Below are 20,383 nucleotides of genomic sequence, written 5' to 3'. Positions count from 1 at the left end.
AGGATGAGAACAGAAATCGTGCTCCGGCGGTGCAGCGGCAGCAGGAGGCCCCATTAGCTAAAGTGGTGCTTCGGGTTAAGAACAGTTTCAGGTTAAGAACAGACCTCTGGAACGAACTAAGTACTTAACCCGAGGTACCACTGTAATGTGTTTTTAATTTTGTACACCACCCTGGGATCTGATGATGATGATGGTAATAATAACACAATTGTAGAGGACAGACGGTGGCTACTAGCCATGAAAGCTACAATCTGCCTCCACAGTTAGCGGCACCAATGCTTCTGAATAGCAGTAGCTGGAAAACTCCTGCCAGAGACGTGTTGTTGGCCACTGTATGAAGAGGCTGCTGGACTACATGGGCCACTGGTCTGTCCTATTCTGCTCTTACGTATCTGGAGATGACAGGGATTGAACCAAGGACCTTTGCTATTTGAGACAGGTGCCTTAACACCGAGTTACAGCTCTTCCCTCATTGGTGCACAATGGTGGAGCCCACGTGGGGGGGGGGGGGAGAGAAGTGTTATTTACTGCTAGAAGGAAACTTAGGGCACATCCACACCATACATTTTAAACATATCCAACGCATATTTAAAGAAGTTGACTCGCCCAAAGAATCCAGGGAGCGGTAGTTTGTGAAGGGTGCTGGGAAATGAGGCCCCTTGATGGAGAAACTAAAGTTCCCAGGGTTCTCTGGGGGGGGGAAGTCATGTGTGTTGGATTTGCTTTAAATGTACAGTGGTACCTCTGGTTACGTACTTAATTCGTTCCAGAGGTCTGTTCTTAACCTGAAACTGTTCTTAACCTGAAGCACCACTTTAGCTAATGGGGCCTCCTACTGCTGCCGCCGCGCCACCGGAGAACGATTTCTGTTCTCATCCTGAAGCAAAGTTCTTAACACGAGGTACTATTTCTGGGTTGGCAGAGTCTGTAACCTGAAGCGTTTGTAACCTGAAGCGTACGTAACCTGAGGTACCACTGTATTGTGTGGGTCTGCCCCTACAACCAGAGCGTGTTGGTTCCTAAGTGATAATGTGGGGCATATTTTCAGGAAGGGAACAAGGAGCAAATTTAGTAGATAAATGTTACCGCAGGAGGACTGTCTATGTAGGTCATTAGAAACGGGAATGAAGGCAATCTATACCTTAGCCCAGAATGAAGTCAGTGGAAGGATATACAGTGGTACCTCAGGTTAAGTACTTAATTCGTTCTGGAGGTCCGTTCTTAACCTGAAACTGTTCTTAACCTGAAGCACCACTTTAGCTAATGGGGCCTCCTGCTGCTGCCGCGCCGCCGGAGCACGATTTCTGTTCTTATCCTGAAGCAAAGTTCTTAACCTGAAGCACTATTTCTGGGTTAGCGGAGTCTGTAAGCTGAAGCCTATGTAACCTGAGGTACCACTGTATTCATTTAGTAAGTTTTCATCTGCTACACATGAAGAGCTCCCAACTTAGTTTTGAGGGTTGCCAGTTTCACAAATGCATGCTCACCTGTGGTTTTGATCGATGGACTGAATGAAATCCCATTGTGCTGCTGACCGTTGCTGATTTCAAGAGGTGTCCTTATCACCGGCTTTGGCTTGAATTCACGTCTGGGAAGACTTGATGCTATGTTTATCCTGCAAACAGAGAAGTCAAGGGTCAAAACTCTATGACCCTGGAAGATGCAGAGAGCCACAGCTGGAAGTGATTGAAGTAGGGGCGGGGGATCTTTGGCTTGCCAGATGTTGATGAATATGCATCCCATCAGCCCCAATAGTAAGCAGGTCTAGTAGTCAAGACTAGGGATGGGGGGTGGATTCAATTTAGTTCGCATCCAAAGCCAAATTTATCAGATTTGTACTTTCTGAAACAATATGGGAACTGAAGCACCGCCACCCTTTGAAAATCTCAATTATCTGAATTTTAAGATGCAGTTCACCTACCAAAACGCTCACAAGAATGCATACACAGCGGTACCTTGGTTGTTGAACTTAATCCATTATGGGAGGCCGTTCAACTCCTAGAATGGTTCGAAAACCAAGGTGCGGCTTCTGATTGGCTGTAGGAGCTTCCTGCACTCAATCAGAAGCCACGGAAGTCGCGTCAGATGTTCGGCTTCCCAAAAACATTCGCAAACCGGAACACACACTCCTGGGTTTGGGGCATTCAGGAGCCAAAACATCTGAGTACCAAGGTGTTTGACAACCAAGATAAGACTGTATTAGGGAAAGTGTGCATAAAAATGAATATATTAGTAAATCTAACATACAAAAATGCATTTAGGAGAAATGGCTTGGGAAAATGTGTACATTAGTCAACGCGACATACACATATGTGTTGATTAGGAAGAAGTGGCAAGAAAATGCTGAAGAATTTTCATGAGGATTAAATATCTCAAATTTCCGCAGAAATGTGAAGAACAGGATTGAAGATGGGAAAAAGGAGTAATCAAGAGAACTGAAATGGACCGTCCCTTCCATCCCTGTCAAGACTGATGGGAGTTGTAGTCCAACAATATACAGAGGACGAAAGGTTCCCCACTCCTGGTTTTAAGATGAACCTGGAGTAATTCTTACCTGTTTTGTAGCTTGCTCTGCAGATCTTCTAGAATCTCTGTAGACTGTTTATGATACTCTACTGCAGCTTCTACAAAGACTAGCAACTGGCTCACTTGCTCTATCTGAAAAGGAGGCAATGGGAAAGGAAAATTTATATAACGGGCTTTGCAAGATGTTCCCAAATCTGAATACACAAAAAGGGCCTTGCATTGCATGACCAGGAAAAAGGGGCACCCAGCAGCCATTATTGTTGTAGAAGACCCTAGAGCAGCCTTTGCCAACGCGGTGCCCTCCAGATGTTTGGGACAACTCCCGTCAGCCTTAGCCAGCACAGTTACAGTGGTACCTCGCAAGACGAATGCCTCGGAAGACGAAAAACTCGCAAGACGAAAGAGTTTTTCATTTTCTGAGTTGCTTCGCAAGACGGATTTCCCTATGGGCTTGCTTCGCAAGATGAAAACGTCTTGCGGCTTTTTTTTAAAACCGCCAATGCATTCCTGTGGGAAACCGTCAATGCACAGTGGTGCTTCGCAAGACGAAAAAATTCCCAAGACGAAAAAACTCACAGAACGAATTAATTTCGTCTTGCGAGGCACCACTGTATTGTACAAAAAAATCTGGAGCGTGCCAAGCTGGCCTAAAGAAAGGGAGGGCGCAAGGAAAGAAAGGGAGGGCGCAAGGAGTAAGAACTGCTGAAAGTAGGAAAGAGAGTGAGATTGATGGTAAAAAAAGGTTGCCACAATGTGCCTCCACACTGGTTCTTTTCTTTGGAAGTATTAATATTAATATTATTTGTTGTTGTTGTTTAGTCGTGTCCGACTCTTCGTGACTCCATGGACCAGAGCACGCCAGGCACTCCTGTCTTCCACTGCCTCCCACAGTTTAGTCAAACTCATGCTGGTAGCTTCGAGAACACTGCCCAACCATCTCGTCCTCTGTCGTCCCCTTCTCCTTTTGTCCTCCATCTTTCCCAGCACCAGGGTCTTTTCCAGGGAGTCTTCTCTTCTCAGGAGGTGGCCAAAGTATTGGAGTCTCAGCTTCAGGATCTGTCCTTCCAGTGAGCACTCAGGGCTGATTTCCTTCAGAATGGAAAGTTTGATCTTCTTGCAGTCCATGGGACTCTCAAGAGTCTCCTCCAGCACCATAGTTCAAAAGCATCAATTCTTCAGCGATCAGCCTTCTTTATGGTCCAGCTCTCACTTCCATACATCACTAATTAATATTATTTACTGCATATTAATATTATTTACTGCATTTATGAACCTCTTCGCACGAGACATCCTGAAGTGATTTGCAATGAAGCAACATACACAAAGCAGTCACATGTAAAAAGTTAAAACAGTTGCGTAATTAAAAACCATTATACACAAATAAAAGCAGTTGAAAACATTGCATACATGAAACCAATTCCATCAAGGCAAGCCAGAAGCATCATCAGAGTCCTAGGACCCACTCCAGACAGGTCATAACACTCAAGGCGGATGCAAAGCAGAGCTGAAAGGGGGTGTAGCCTGGGGAGAGTTCCAGGGGCCAGAATGAGGGACCTGGGGGCCACATTTGGTCCCGAGGCCTGAGGTTCACCATCCCAGGTGTAGAGAAACCTGAGCTCAGGGAACCAATAGTCAGATTCAGCATAAGGCATCTTATCAGTGGAAAGGATGGAGCTCTCAGGATGTGGTGTGTCTTACCAGAGAAACCCAGAAATTGTTTCTTAGTAAACCACACACGGGGAACTCTGTAATAATCCTCACTTCTCTCACCAGGTGGCAGCCTTGCTAAAGCAATACAAAGAACAAAAACACAGCCGTTTGTCTCTCTGTTTTAAAGCTGCCATTAGCCATCAACATAAAGCATAGATGATTTTAAAGAAACAGACAGGGGCAGGCAAAGGCCTCCTCTCTACTACAATATAGGACAGGGATTGCCAGACTTTTTTGGATTCTTGGGTGCATTTGGAATTTTGAAAGAATGGTCACATCCACACCATTTAGGCCCCATCTGCATAATATATTTAAAGTGGTATCATACCACTGTAAACGGGGGCTTGGATTTGTTAGGAGATCCCTATTCCCCTCAGAGAACTACAGTTCCCAGAGTCCCTTGGGAAGAGGCGCTGGCTGTTTAATGACTCAGAAAATTATACCTCTGTGGGGGAGACACAGGAGTCTCCTAACAACGCTCAGCAGACTACAATTCCCAGAATTCTTTGCACAAAGCCATGAGTGTTAAAGGGGTATGGTGCCAATTTAAATGTGTCGTACAGATGGAGCAGAGCACTGAATGAATCATTATGTGTTCTGGGATTGTAAACATCAAGATCTTTCTATATGTGCTGCCGAAGCGAGCACTGTAAACATCAAGATCAAGATAATACACGCCCGCTTTTGCGCCACTGTTTACACATCTCTTTTGTATAGAGTTTGTGACTGTATGGCTTAAAAACCTTGATTGTAAAAGGTAAAGTTAAATGATCCCTGGACGGATAAGTCCAGTCAAAGTTGACAATGGGGTTGTGGCGCTCATCTCGCTTTCAGGCCGAGGGAGCAGGCGTTTGTCCACAGACAGTTTTCCGGGTCATTTGGCCAGCAGGACTAAACTGCTCCTGGCACAATGGGACACCGTGACGAAAGCCAGAGCGCACAGAAACGCTGTTTACCTTCCTGTTGCAGTGGTACCTATTTATCTACTCGCACTGGTGTGCTTTCGAACTGCTAGGTTGGCAGGAGCTGTGACAGAGCAATGGGAGCTCACCCCATTGTGGGGATTCGAACCATCAACCTTCCAATCAGCAAGCCCAGGAGGCTCAGTGGTTTAGACCACAGTGCTACCTGCGTCCTACCTTGATTGTATATATACACACACACACATTAGTAGTTAGGACACTGCAACCACATGGAATGCACACAAGCACACCAAATCAGTCCTTGCACTCTCAAAGACCTTAAAATCAGCAAGAGGGTCTTACATCATTTTCTAAAAAGTTGAACATGCTCCTCTCTGCGAGTTCTTTGGATTCTTCAAACTTTTCCACAGCTTGCTTAACCTCCTCATCTGGTATCTTCCCTAGACGCTTCTTTTTGTAATCGTAATCTAAACGCCGGCCTTCTAGTTTCTTCAGGTGGTGCTGTGTTCAAAACAAAAATCCAAATAAAAAGATATCCAATTGCTAAGAATCCAAATGGCAAGGAGCCCCAAACGAGGTTTTGCAAGCATGTTTCGCTTAAAGACGATATTATGTTGATTTATGCACCTAGGGAAAGCCCCGTGGGATGTCAGCCAAAAAAACAAACACCCCTTAACCAAAGAAACCCAGCATCTGTGAACACTCCAAATACTACACAGCAATAAATCCTTTCATGCAGGACACTTCACTCAATGTGTGTGCGGGGGGGGGGGGACCTTTAGACTCCCCGAATGAGAAGCAAGAGACTGCCAAAATGTGGTTTCACTTTGCATCCTGGCTTTCAGTCAAGTTCTGAATTTTTTATTATTATTCTGACTGCAGTGTGGTAGTTAACACAAGAGAGATAATGATAAACCATGGTTAAGACGAGAGTGCTAAACCATGGTTGCATTTGAATATGAAAAGCGGGGGAGGGGGAGGGGGGAGCCATGGTCCTCCAGATGGTGTTGGATGCCAACCGCCATCAGTTATAAAGAGGAACAGAGGAAACTGGAGGGGCTTAGCAGGGAGAAAAGCAAACCCTGGTTCTATCAGGTTTCTCCAAAGCTATTTTATCTCTCCTTCAGCAGCTAATTTTCTCAATGGGTGGAAGGAGGAGAAACAGGGCTCATTCACACTTTTCCTTATCCCGTGTCAAGAAAGCATGCATCCAAGCAGTTTTGCCTTTCCCCTGGAAAACTTGCTCTTTAGTGCTGAATTGAAGAAAACTTGTACCTGGAAAAAACCCGATTGACATCTGCTCCCATTCAGCAGTAAACAGTGGGTTTTCCTGGGGGAAGGCAGCAAGGAAAGTGGAAGTGTGAATGAGCCTGTAGGGGAAACTAGCTGCTAATAACCTAGCTTTCCCCAAAGCTGCTAACCATGGTTTCCCATTTTACCCAAACCAGGAAACAATAGCTATCGGAGGACTTCCTGGTTTGTTTACTTGCTTGTGCGAAGAGAGGGGTAAAGGGATTGCTAATATTTTTGGGAGGGGGAGAACAGGGACGATTAGCTGCTGTGGACAGAGAAGCCCTGCTAAGGCTCAGAGAGGGAAGATGTTCCCATTGCTCCAAACCAAATAGAGCTACAGCAGAACTAGAGATGCTCACGGTAAAAGTTCCGAGACACTTTGCGAAATTTCTCAAGGGATTAATGCGCCACACCTCCTGGCACATTTGAAAAGGCAAAACGTGCAAGCCAGAAATAAACTCACCCCAATCTCTTTTAAATCCTTGTCTTGCAACAGCTGAAGAGGATCGATGAAGTTTTGCTTGACATTGATGTCCAGAGATTCTTTCACTTCGCCCATCAGCTTCATGCTCTCCCCTGAATCGATTAGGGCAGTGCCTTGTAGGGGAAAAGCAACACTCATTAAATCAAATGAGTACCATATGTGCTGTAGAAGAGGGCAAAAACCCAGCAACCTAGGTATTAAAACCATATGCTCCATTGTCACCCTCCGTCCTCTTAAATATGAACAGCTTTCCAATCCCCTGTATTTTCCCCTGTCCTCGTGTTGTAGGCAGGAACAGCTCACAATCCAAGCCCCCCACTTACCTTTTTTGGGGTGGGGCCACCTTCTGTTTTTAGAAAGCCATTTTTGTTGTTTAGTCGTTTAGTCGTGTCCGACTCTTCGTGACCCCATGGACCAGAGCACGCCAGGCACTTCTGTCTTCCACTGCCTCCCGCAGTTTGGTCAGACTCATGTTTGTAGCTTCGAATACACTATCCAACCATCTCGTCCTCTGTCGTCCCCTTCTCCTTGTGCCCTCCATCTTTCCGAACATCAGGGTCTTTTCCAGGGAGTCTTCTCTTCTCATGAGGTGGCCAAAGTATTAGAGCCTCAGCTTCACGACCTGTCCTTCCAGTGAGCACTCAGGGCTGATTTCCTTAAGAATGGAGAGGTTTGATCTTCTTGCAGTCCATGGGACTCTCCAGAGTCTCCTCCAGCACCATAATTCAAAAGCATCAATTCTTCGGCGATCAGCCTTCTTTATGGTCCAGCTCTCACTTCCATAGAAAGCCATAGGCAGGGCTTTTTTTCAGCCCTCAGCGGAGCTCAGTTCTGGCACCTCTCAGGTGGGCACCATTGCCATTATAAGAGAACATGGTCAGGGGCAGAGGAAGGGGACGGAGTGGGCGGACCGCCCTGGGTGTCACTCTGGGAGGGGTGACAAGATGGCCCCTGCCTCCCCCCAGCTGTAGAGTGGCCGAGGGCGCCGCCCGCAGTCCATATGGGTGTCGCTCTCGCGTCGTCCATACGGGCGTCCGTACAGGCTGCCTCTCGCACAGCAACCATATGGGCTGCCACGCATGCGCAGTCTGTAAGGGATGCCGCTCGCACGACAGCATGTACAGTCACTGTGCGAACGACAGCCCGTATGGACTGCACATGTACGGCATCCCACACAGACTGCGCATGTGTGGCATCCCGTACGGTCACCGCATACGCGCAGTCTGTATGGGATGCCGCTTGCACGGCGTCCGTACGGGCTGCCGCACATGCACACTCCATACGTCTGTCTGTGCCGTGGAAGCGGCAGCCCGTACGGAGTGCGCACGACGGGATGCCGCACATGCGCACTCCGTACAGGCTGCTGCTCGCCCTGGGTGCCAGAGAGGGTTCCTCCGCCACTGAACATGGTGAGTTCAGGGTGTGGTTTGGAGAAAAACATCTCACAGGCCAAATTATGTCTTCTGCCAGTGAGAGATTTTGCACTTTGGTTTAGAGGACCGTCTTGAGTATGGCAAATACATGAAATGTGTCTGCCTGTGTGAATTGTACTCAGTGGCGTAGCGTGGGTTGTCAGCACCCGGGGCAAGGCAAGTAATTTGCGCCCCCTAACCCGGGGCAGGGCAAGTAATTTGCGCCCCCCCCCCCGCTGCACTGTCCCTCCCCCAGATAGTCCCTCGCTCTCTCTCCGCACCACACCGCACGCCTGGCACCCTCCCCTCCACAGTGGGCGGCAACCCGGCGGCTCGGATCGGATTCGCACAGCCAGCACTGCAGTGAGAGAGTGAGTGAGCCAGGTAGGGGCAGAGAGCTGCGAGTGCGAGCGCGCCCCCCCAGATGTTGCGCCCGGTGCGGCCGGCCCCCCTGCACCCCCCACGCTAAGCCACTGCTCTCACGTTCATTCTGTCTCAGCCTTGCCTCTCCTCCCTCTATTATCTCCTCCACGGTAAGCTCCATGGGGAAGGGCCTGTCTTTCCCGCCACAACCACATGCCACATGCACGGGCCACAGAAGCCACATAGCTGCAGAAGCTCACCAAATGCGGAGTCCTCTCCGAGTTCTCTCCCATATCGAAGCATACACTCTCCAAGCAGCCCTTCTGTCTGAGGGTACCCTGTGGCTTTCACTTGCCCTCGTATCTTGGACACGGTATTCAGCATTCCCAGCTTAGCTCTGTAGGCTTAAAAAAAAAAAGAAAACAACCTTGGAGACATTGGTGAGGAATAAAAGGAATACCTAAATATCCATTTGAAGAAAGACATATGTGCTTATTATCCCCATGTACAGGAGTAAACAACTGGAAGGGTCGTGGCAAATTCAGAAGTGCAGGGTTCCTTCATGACAGTCACAGCCACACCACCTTCTAAGACTGTACAGCCATCTTACAATTATACCATCACCGTAATACAGTGGTACATCTGGTTGCGAACGGGATCCGTTCCAGAGGCCCATTCGCAACCTGAAAAGCCTTCAATCTGAAGCGCCGTATCTGGACAGCTGTGTGGTGTGATTTGGTGCTGGTGCACATGCACGAAGCACAATTTAGTGCTTGTGTGCATGCGCAAGCGGTGAAACCCGGAAGTAACCCTTTCCAGTACTTCCAGGTCGCCGCGGGACACAACCTGAAAAGACGTAACATGAAGCAAACGTAACATGCGGTATGACTGTAATGGGATGTGCATTGCAATGACTAATGCCAATTGCCAAGTGTTGCTTTCCAGCTAGATCGACTATTTTATGCGCATGTACAGGAGCAAATGATTTGGAGTGATTAAGGTGTGTTTTCCTTGACGTTCCACTGGACATAACAGAACTTGCACACCATTCTCTTGAAACGGGAGCACATTGTGTTTCCAGTGTTCCTAAACGTTTAGCTTTGGAACATGCAGAACAACTCTTCAGTGCTCTTCCCATTCACCTTATCCAAAGCGACCCTAGGAGCCAATCCTCAGTGGCTGTCAGGTAGTAGAGGAACCAACCCTCACGGCAGGTTGGCAGGAACGGATAAGACAAGGAAAAGTCCCTACCATCTGATTTTTATTCAATATTTACAGAGAGAGGCTTGGGAATGCAGGCTCTTGGAATAATGGCGTTGTCCCGAGTCAATCTCCACTCCCCTTCTCTCCCACTTCCTCATTCGTCATCCATTCTATGGATGGCACTGAGGGCCCTTTGCTTCTGAGTCCTTTGCTCTCCTACTTTTAAGGCTCGCCAGCTCCTGGGAGATGGTGGGTCTGGAACGCTTTCTAGTGATAATGTGTCAGCCAGCTGCTCTGCCTCTGCCTCCTCCTCCTCTCCCATTATTTCCCAACTATCCCCCTCATCTTCCTCTGAGCTGTGACCTCCCACAAACCCCTGTTGTAATTCTGAACTGTCTTCTTCTTCTCTGGAAGGGTCAGGCTGGGAGGCGGCCTCCACCATTCCTGCTCTGACCAGTCCCTGATATTGGCTAACTCACCCTCTTTTCACTCTGACTGGATTCAGTCAGCACAAAGGATGAAATGACTTCTTGGTAGAAAACAACAACCCTCTCCTTTCATGCTGATTGGGTGGCTCAGGAATTATTATTATTAAATTATTATTATTATTTCATTGTTAACATTTGAACTGATATACTGCCCTATACGCACAGGTCTCAGGACAGTTCACAGGATAAAATCAGAAAATAAAACCAAGTACGTAATCAAAATATAAACAACAACCCAATAACCTACCCCCAGCTGAAAGCTGGGACCCTGCTGCAGAAATAGTAATGAGTCTTTAGTCCTGGAGCACTACACCTCTTGAAATAATACTGCCTCACATTATAAGAATATTGTTACTAGGGCAACAATGCTGTCCTCTTTTATAGGAATATGATGCCTCTTAATGCCAGGTTCTGGGGATCAAGAGCAGGAGAGTGCAAAACCATGGTTATAAAGGCTGAGATTTACACGGACATTTTCTTCTCTAAGAATTACCTAGGGGAAGTGCAACACAAGGAGCAGAGGGGGGTGGCTTATATTATTCTAGTTTTGGTTAACAGGCAGTGGTTCTTGAAGATCTCTCTCCCACCATCTGCTACCCAAACCTTTTAACTATACACAGAGCCATCTTTCCTATTGGGCTTACTGGCGCGTTGCGCCAGGGCGCCGGCCTCTCAGGGGCGCCCCAGTGAGTGGGTGAGCTGTGTGGCTTTGCCAGCCGCCTCCCCTTTCCCAGCTATGCCCCATCAACCATATGGCTGGCAGGCGTGCAGCTTGCATCCCAAGCCCCCACGGGAGGAGAGCGATCCCCACAGAGGCTTGGGAAAAGGTCAACAACTCTGGCACCGGAAGGATCTTTGCACCACGGCACCAGGTTTGCTTAAGACGGCCCTGACTATACATCCCGGGGATAGTTACAGCCCCACTCCAATGCTAAGTATTCTTATTATTCCAAATTTCATTGAGGTCAGTGGGTGTTTTCGTGTGGGCCAAATATGTAGGATAAAGCTGTGTTCACCAAAGCAGACCTTTCCCAGCAAACCATCTGTAGCAAAAAGAGGTTTTAACAGACCCTGCTATGAATGTTATTTGTCCTCAAACTGCGATAGTAAAAGTTCAGCTGATGAGTAATCTGCCCCCCCCCCCCCAGCTTCCTCTGAAAATGCACTTGGTCAGTTATGGAAAAGAAATGAAAAGAAAAGAAAAAAGAAAAGAAAAGAAAAGAAAAGAGAAAAGTATCTGGGTGGACAGATAAGCAGTGTGTGCTGGAACCAATGAGAAAGAAATCCTTCATTTCTCAGTGCATACTATGTCTCATTTCACAGAGATATTACATATTCACAAAGATATTGGTATATGTCAAGAATGGTACAGATTTCCGATCTAGAGGGGAGTTTCTAGATCGGTTTTTACAGGGTAATGTCACAAACAGGCAATGTTTATAACGATTCCGTGGCTGTTCATTCTGAAAACAGCAATTTCGTGTGGAAAACTCTTGACAAAATGGAAGCACGGTTCTTGCGAACATAACCTTGACTTTCACATGACTGTATCTTTAATTCACAAAAAAGGCCAGAGAGCAAAACTGCACCAGTTCCGACTGTGCAGACAATAAATAAATAAATTCACCCCCAAACTATTTTAAAGAGAAATGTCAATGGAAAAAAGTCTTCACAAATAAAGCTATTGAGTCTACTTCAACACCATGTAATTTCTCAGACTCTCTACATGACAATTACTTTGCCTGGCGTTTTATAGATGTTTATCCTATCTTTCAGGGCGTTTTCTGTCACAAGGCAATTTACAAACACAAAATCCCAAATGATTAAAACAGCATAAAATAGGGATGGGGATGTTGCTGGACTCCAAGTCCTATCAACCCCAACCAGCTTGACCAATGGGAATGGATGATGGGAGTTGTAGTCCATCGACATTTGGAGGGCCACAGCTCCCCCACCCCAGCACAGAACACCAGCATTTGAACATTAACACTAACGTCACAGTAGCAGCTACACATTTGCTAAAATGTGGGGATTCATAACATTAGCCAAAGGAAGACTAAACGCTATGGGTTCTGCTGGGGTGACAGGGGCCCTGGCAGCCCCCCCAGGATTCCAGCTGATTATATTGACCCAGATCTACATACACTGGACTCTAAGTACTGTATACATTGTATTGTGCCTCCTCCTTTAGAGGTCCAGAGGGTGGCAACATGAGAACGGGGCCTTCTCTGCAGTGGCTCCCCATCTGTGGAATGCTCTTCCCAGGTAAGTTCACCTGGCACCTTTATTATACACTTTTAGGCACCAGGCAAAACTTTCCCTTTTAACCAGGCCTTGGGTTGATTTGATTGACATCCTATGCCCTTATAAAATGTGATTCTTTCTTTTTTTTGGGGGGGGGGGTGCTATTGGGTTGCTGTTTTTATTCTGATTATATATTTTGCGGTTTTTTATTTTTATTTTGTTCTGTGAACCACCCTGAGACCTCCAGGGTTAAAAGTTAAAATAAAATAAAATAAAAATAATAAATAATAAATAATTGTCCAGTAGCACCTTATAGACCAACTACGTTTGTTCTGGTATAAGCTTTTATATGCATGCACACTTCTTCAGATAGCTTATACCAGAACAAACTTAGTTGGTGTATAAGATGCTACTGGACAAATTTCTATTTTTATTATTTTTATTTCGACTACGTCAGACTGACACGGCTACCTACCTGAATTATTAAGTTAAAAAGTCATTTAGTAATATATTTGCTGCACTGGTAGAACATTGTTTCATAAGGGAAAACACAAGTACAAGGCTCCTGAATGCCTTGGGAGTCAAAAGTTTCAGTTCCCGAACAAGTGAAAACCGGAAGGGAGTGTTCCGTTTCTCGAACGTTCTTTTGGAAGCTGAACGTCTGACGGGATCAGAAATTTCATGGTACAAAAGCATCCAGCCATAATAGGTTGTTGTGCCCAGAAGCCAAGCACGGCGTGCTTGGAGCAGATCTGATGACCTGGATTTGCAGTGAAACATCTGGAAGAGGCTATTGGAATCATCTCTATTTACCTGGATTAGGTTGCAGATATTCAGTGGACTTTGACAGGAGTTCTGCCACAGCTTTGTTGGTGATGTCAATCTTCTGCAAGACAAACATATCAAGGCTTTTAAGGAAAATTTCATCAAAATGCCTGTTATCACTCCATTCAGATGCACCATAAAAGCCTGCGTGTTCTGTGGAAATAACCAGAGAAGGCACCTGGTCAACTAAGTCAGAGATGGAGAACATCTGGCCTTCCAGATGCTGTTGGAAGACAACTCCCATCAGTCCCAACCATCAAGGCCAATCGTCTAGGAAGGTGGGAGTTGTAGTCCAGCAATGTCAGGAGGGTCACAGGTTCCACATCTCAGAACAAAGTAAAACTGGGACAAGTGGGAGACAAAATGAGATCATGGCAAGATGGACATTTATGTATTCTGTCCAGTAGTAAAGGTAAAAACAAATGACCCCTGGACAGTTAAATCCAGTCAAAGGTGACTATGGGGTTGCGGCGCACATCTCGCTTTCAGGCCGAGGGAGCCGGAGTTTGTCCACAGACAGCTTTCCGGGTCATGTGGTCAGCATGACTAAACCACTTCTGGCGCAACAGGACACTGTGACGGAAGCCAGAGCACACGGAAACACCGTTTACCTTCCCGCTGGAGTGGTACCTATTTATCTACTTGCACTGGCATGCTATCAAACAGCTAGGTTAGCAGGAGCTGGGACAGTGCGACAGGGACTCACTCCGTCACGGGGATTCGAACCACCAACCTTCCGATCGGCAAGCCCAAGAAGCTCAGTGGTTTAGTGCCACCTGCGTCCAATAGTAGAGCTGGTAAGAATGCCTAGCTGTTCGAATGGTAGGCTTTCATTTCAGGTAAACAATATTTGCTTCTTTCTATAATCTCACCCCACACTCCGTAGTTATTTTCCTTATAACATGGCAAGTTTATTTTACTATACTGATATGGTGCAATGGAAGTGAATAGCACTAATTCACGAGCGAGGATCTGCACTCAAGTCAAATACCGATTTTTCGCACCATAGGACGCACCGGACAATAGGACGCACCTTGTTTTAGAGGGGGGAGAACAAGAAAAAAAAAATCTCCCCCTCTCTGTCCAGCGCCCCTTCAGCGAAGTGGCAGGAGGCGCTGCGCAGAGAGAGGGAGAATTTCCCCCCTCTTGTTTTCCCGCTCTAAAACAAGGTGCCGTTTAAGGTGCGTTCAGGTGGCTACCTTGGAAGCCTGGAGAGCAAGAGGGGTTGGTGCACACCGACCCCTCTTGCTCTCCAGGCTTCAGGTTCCTTTCAACCTGCTCTTTGGGGCTGGCGGGGGAAAGCCCACCACCAGCCCCAAAGAGCAGGTCAGAGAGCAGCGGAAAGGCACAGCGGAGAGGCTGCTGCCATAGTCGCACGTCACTTCTCCAGCTGGGAGAGGGTCGTGGGGCTATGGTTTCTTTAGCCCCGCACACACTCTCCCAGCTGAAGAGGTGGCGTGCGGCTAAAGAGGCTCCTGCCATAGCTGTGCGTCACCTCTCCAGCCGGGAGAGGGTCACGGGGTGCTTCTTTAGCCCCGTGCACGCTCTCCCGGCTGGAGAGGTGACATGCGGCTATAGAGGTTTCTGCCATAGCTGCGCGTCACCTCTCCATCCGGGAGAGGGTCGCGGGGCTATGGCGTCTTCGCTCCATAGGACGCACACACATTTCCCCTTCATTTTTGAAGGGGAAAAAGTGCGTCCTATAGAGCGAAAAATACGGTATCTAGTTCTTCCTACCTTGTTTTGAAGGGAAAATTAGAAAGATCCGCCTTTGTCAGCCTGAGCAACTTGAAGGAAAAACAAAAACATACACATCTAACTCATACATAAAAATATAAATTGGACCTAGAACAGGTTCACGTGATCTGAATACTCATGCGGTACAGCCATGTGGGGAGTGTAGACTCTAGACTGGAAAGGAAGGAAGGTAGAGAAACCTTACTTTATCATCTGGAACCAAGGGCATGTGTTTAGCAACAATCTTTAAGCATTTCCTTAGGCTTGTCTTACCCGTTCCATCTCATGGAAATCTTCATCGAGTTTTGTTCCTTCCACTCCGCTGATTTTTTCACTGAATAGCTGCAGAAAAAAAAAGAAAAGCGCTTATATAGCACGAAACAAAAGCTGCACATAAGGCTAGGAAAAATGTAGGGGATGCCACACAAATCCTGTCAAAATCAGGAGTCACCTTTAGATATTGGAGAGTGCAGTGGGTCAGAGCAGAGGCCCATCTGTCAGTCAGTCTATGCCTATGCGAAGCCCACAAGGGCAGGAGGGCAACTGCTCTGTCTGCTGCTCTTCCCAAAGACTGGTATCCACAGGTATGCCACCTCTCATAATGGAGAAAGCCATCATTGCTGGTAGCCACTAGGAATGGGAAAACCTATCAATTTCATTTTCTCATTCCCCCCCCTCCAATTTTCAGTTTCCAGATTATTATTTTTTTAACCTGTCTTGAAAATCAATTAACTTTTTAGTGCTTACTTCTCTTGGTTGCACGCAACTTTGTCTAATATACACATCATTCCAGAGCAATTCCCCCTAATATAATGATAGAGTGGTAGAATGATGCAATCACAGTGTTAGAAGGGACCCCATGTAAATGTGAAAAAAAAGGTTTAAAATTATGATATATGAAACTGCTAAAGATGAAAATCAGATAGGGGGGACTTGGGGAAGCTCACTTAACAATGTTTAGAAAAAAATAAGGATAAGACAAGAATTTGTAATGTTTGTATTTCTGTTTATATTGTTTATTTGTGTTACAAAATGAATAAAAAATTTTGGGGAGAAAAGAAGAAGGGACCCCATGGATCATCTAGTCCAAACCCCTGCAATGCAGGAATCTTTTGCCAAATGTGGGGCTCGAACCCACGACCCCGGGGTTAAGAATATCATGCTCTAGCATGGGACCAATTTACCTGCACCCGTATAGGTATCAAACCCGTGACCTTGGCGTTATCCCCACCATGCTCTAACCAAATGAGCTAACCGCATTTCTGTAAATTATTTTCACTAATGCATGCATTTTAATGCACACTATACCTTAGTAGTATATGCATTTATATACGTATTACTTGGCTGCAGAACAGCATTGGGAAATACAGATAAGTGCACATTTCAAAGGATGTGCTTTGATTCACGTACCATATTTTCCCATGTATAAGACTAGGTTTCCCCCCTAAAAAATAATGTCAAAAATTAGGAGGTGTCATATACTCTGGACCATCTCTCCCCATTTTCTTAAATCTGAGTCCCCAAAAATAGGGGGCGTCTTATACATGGGGGCATCTTATAGACGGGAAAATACGGTAATTTGGCTGTATCGCAGCCCCAGGCGTGACTGGATGATCCATTTATACCCAATGTGGAGTTAATGTGGAATTCCTCACCCCCTGGCATAGGAGACTAGATCAAGTGGAGGGAGGTGCTTAGGGCTAACACATGCCCTTAATTATCTGATTTATTTCCCCACCACACTCGTGGTTCTAGTCTATCCAGGCACACCATACAGAAATTACAGTCTGATTACAGAGCCAAAGGCATCAATTAGAGCCAGCGCTCACAGCTGCAGTAACATGACATTCATCTCCTGTTTTACTGCCTCCGGGTGGCAGCTCTGCTCCACCCAGACGCCAAAGGGTGTCTTAAAGATATACCGTATTTTTTGCTCTATAAGACTCACCTTTTCCCTCCTAAAAAGTAAGGGGAAATGTGTGTGCGTCTTATGGAGAAAATGCAGGCAGCGCAGCTATCCCAGAAGCCAGAACAGCAAGAGGGATTGCTGCTTTCGCTGCGCAGCGATCCCTTTGTTGTTCTGGCTTCTGAGATTCATAATATTATTTTTCTTGTTTTCCTCCTCCAAAAACTAGGTGCGTCTTGTGGTCTGGTGTGTCTTATAGAGTGGAAAATACGGTACTTCAAGGCAAGAAACCTCAGCTGGGAGATGCACCGAGCCAGTTTCTTCCACAGTGCCGGCCAAGCGATAAGGGGACCAACAGCTCACAATCTAAGCAAAACAAGGCATTCCTGAGCACTTAATCTGCTACACTGTTGAGATTCTCAAAAAAGAGGCAAGCTTCTTTTTCAGAAGATACAATTTCGAACTGTTTGTGTGTGTGTGTTATAAAGCATGTGATATGGGTAACAAAAGAACCATTGACATCAGCCGTCTGCAGGAATGTGTTCTGTGGTTTGTTCCTCCAGGAGCCCAGCCTGCACCACCCTGACACTGTCCACATGCTTGGGGATGCAATTCCTATCAGTCCCAGCCAGGCCAGGGCTGATGGGATTTGTAGTTCAAAAGCATCTAGCGGGGACCAGGTTGGTTAAAGCTCCAAGAGGCAATCTGTGCAAAAGGAAAGAAGATCTGTTGCTCGTTGGTAGAGCATATACTTTTCCACATAGGGTGTTCTGTGTTCAATTCCTGGAGTCTCCAGCTGAAAAGGATCCGGCAGAAAGTGATATTATGGTCCTGCTCAATGTCTCAAGACTGCTGGCCACAGCATAGAATCATAGAATCATAGAATTGGAAGAGACCACAAGGGCCATCGAGTCCAACCCCCTGCCAAGCAGGAAACACCATCAGAGCACTCCTGACATATGGTTGTCAAGCCTCTGCTTAAAGACCTCCAAAGAAGGAGACTCCACCACACACCTTGGCAGCAAATTCCACTGTTGAACAGCTCTTACTGTCAGACAAGGAGCACTTTACTGCTAAATTATACTTCTGCAAAGAAGGCAAGAAAGTCCTATTGCATGTCGCAGGAACCCCCCCCCCAATCATTCAGTTTGTACAAACTTCACACACACACACACACACACACACACTACATACGCTACACTTCTGTTATAAATTCATAGATTCAACCATACATCGGATCTGCACTGTTCCACTTTTATTTTACTCCATGAAGGAAGGACTAAAAAATGGGGAAGGTTTGATACAGGCCAGCCATAATCCCTTGAGCTTACCAGCACATACACAGGAGGCCCTGCCCAGTTGCTATGCCAACCCTGATGGTCCTAGACAGAAGACCATCAAGATCACAAAGAACTTGCATATGGGAGTGGATTCAGCACGGACTGGAACAAAGGACAAGGATCAGCTCTTCCCTCTGGGGGCAGGAAACTGCAAGCTCCCCTTTGTCATCTGGAAAGTACTCATGGGGAGGGGGGGGGGAGGAGGAACCAGCCAGGTGACAGGACACTCAGGTTACCACCACAACTCCTCCCTCAACCCCTCCTTTTTGTGATGTAGTTGTGATGTAGTCTTAGAGGTGTAGTTTAGGGAATTAGTAACTAATAAAAGTTGGGGTCTTCTTTTGTTCTGGGCTTCCATTTTGCTTCAGCTTGTTGTGGGTGGGAGTCCTGTCGCGACAGTATTCAATAAAGGCCAAGCCTATAGGTTGCTGTTTTGCTCCAAGGTATCCTGGTTGGTGTCTTTGTTTTTGTCCAAGGGAGCCCTCAGATTTTTCCGTTAGCATGCACAACTGGAAGTTCTTCAGCTCTTGCAAGGAGCTTCTTTGCTTGGTGCTTCTTTGCATGCAAATGCCTCAGGGCTCCATCCTCTCAACCATGCTTTGTAACACCTACATGAAGCTGCTGGGAGAGATCATCAGGGGGTTTGGGCTGGGTGTTCATCAGTATGCGGATGATACCCAGCTCTACCTCTCTTCAAATCGGAACCAGCAAAGGCGGTGAAGGTCCTGTGTGTGTCTGGCGGCGGATGGAGGATGGATGGTGGCTAACAGTTTGAGGCTGAATCCTGACAAGACAGCGAAATTAATGGACAATGCAGAATTCGACAATATGACAGGAAGGATTCGAAACCTGTGGGACCAGAGATTTAGAGAAGATTGGAAGATGTATACGAATTATTTGAAGAGCAACTGTAATCAACAAATTATGCTAGTAGGACTACAAGAAGTTTTGTAAGGAGAAATATACGGTGTTACAAAGTAGAAAAAGATAGAGATATTGGTTATAAGTTTGAAATGTAATAGGGAAAATAAAAAATGCATACTAAGAGATTAGATTGGAAAATTTTCAGACAGGACTGATGGAAGTAAAAAAAAACTGAGTAAGATGTAAAAGATGAATCCCTAGCCGGAATTAAGATTGCTGGAAGAAATATCAACAACCTCAGATATGCAGATGACACAACCTTGATGGCAGAAAGTGAGGAGGAATTAAAAAACCTTGAGGGTGAAAGAGGAGAGCGCAAAATACGGTCTGAAGCTCAACATCAAAAAAACGAAGATCATGGCCACTGGTCCCATCACCTCCTGGCAAATAGAAGGGGAGGAAATGGAGGCAGTAAGAGATTTTACTTTCTTGGGCTCCATGATCACTGCAGATGGTGACAGCAGCCACGAAATTAAGAGACGCCTGCTTCTTGGGAGGAAAGCAATGGCAAACCTAGACAGCATTTTAAAAAGTAGAGACATCACCTTGCCAACAAAGGTCCGTATAGTAAAAGCTATGGTTTTCCCAGTAGTGATGTATGGAAGTGAGAGCTGGACCATAAAGAAGGCTGATCGCTGAAGAATTGACGCTTTTGAATTATGGTGCTGGAGGAGACTCTTGAGAGTCCCATGGACTGCAAGAAGATCAAACGCATCCATTCTTAAGGAAATCAGCCCTGAGTGCTCACTGGAAGGACAGATCGTGAAGCTGAGGCTCCAATACTTTGGCCACCTCATGAGAAGAGAAGACTCACTGGAAAAGACCCTGATGTTGGGAAAGATGGAGGGCACAAGGAGAAGGGGACGACAGAGGACGAGATGGTTAGACAGTGTTCTCGAAGCTACAAGCATGAATCTGACCAAACTGCGGGTGGAGGTGGAAGACAGAAGTGCCTGGCGTGCTCTGGTCCAGGGGGTCACGAAGAGTCGGACACGACTGAACGAC

General features: G+C 46.5%; 1 protein-coding gene across 2 annotated transcripts in view; it reads right to left on the bottom strand.

The window, feature by feature from the left end:
- The window catches only part of SH3GL3 (SH3 domain containing GRB2 like 3, endophilin A3), a 41,849-nt gene that overhangs the window by 2,526 nt on the left and 18,940 nt on the right, over positions 1-20,383 (bottom strand). The window contains exons 2-9 of one of the 2 annotated variants that reach the window (XM_083412188.1): positions 15,482-15,550; positions 15,317-15,382; positions 13,460-13,532; positions 8,972-9,115; positions 6,916-7,049; positions 5,502-5,660; positions 2,555-2,658; positions 1,488-1,615 (exon numbers count right to left, since the gene is read on the bottom strand). In XM_083412188.1, coding sequence (XP_083268314.1) covers positions 1,488-1,615; positions 2,555-2,658; positions 5,502-5,660; positions 6,916-7,049; positions 8,972-9,095 — 649 coding nt within the window. In that variant the 5' untranslated portion in view covers positions 9,096-9,115; positions 13,460-13,532; positions 15,317-15,382; positions 15,482-15,550. The remainder of the gene's footprint in view (positions 1-1,487; positions 1,616-2,554; positions 2,659-5,501; positions 5,661-6,915; positions 7,050-8,971; positions 9,116-13,459; positions 13,533-15,316; positions 15,383-15,481; positions 15,551-20,383) is intronic. The other variant, XM_083412187.1, reaches the window with a different exon arrangement.

The sequence above is a fragment of the Podarcis tiliguerta genome, assembly GCF_965153285.1.
Source record: "Podarcis tiliguerta genome assembly, chromosome: 14".
Taxonomy (NCBI): Eukaryota; Metazoa; Chordata; class Lepidosauria; order Squamata; family Lacertidae; genus Podarcis; species Podarcis tiliguerta.
The sequence above is the reverse complement of the archived record's forward strand: the minus strand, read 5'-3'. Positions and strand labels throughout refer to the sequence as shown.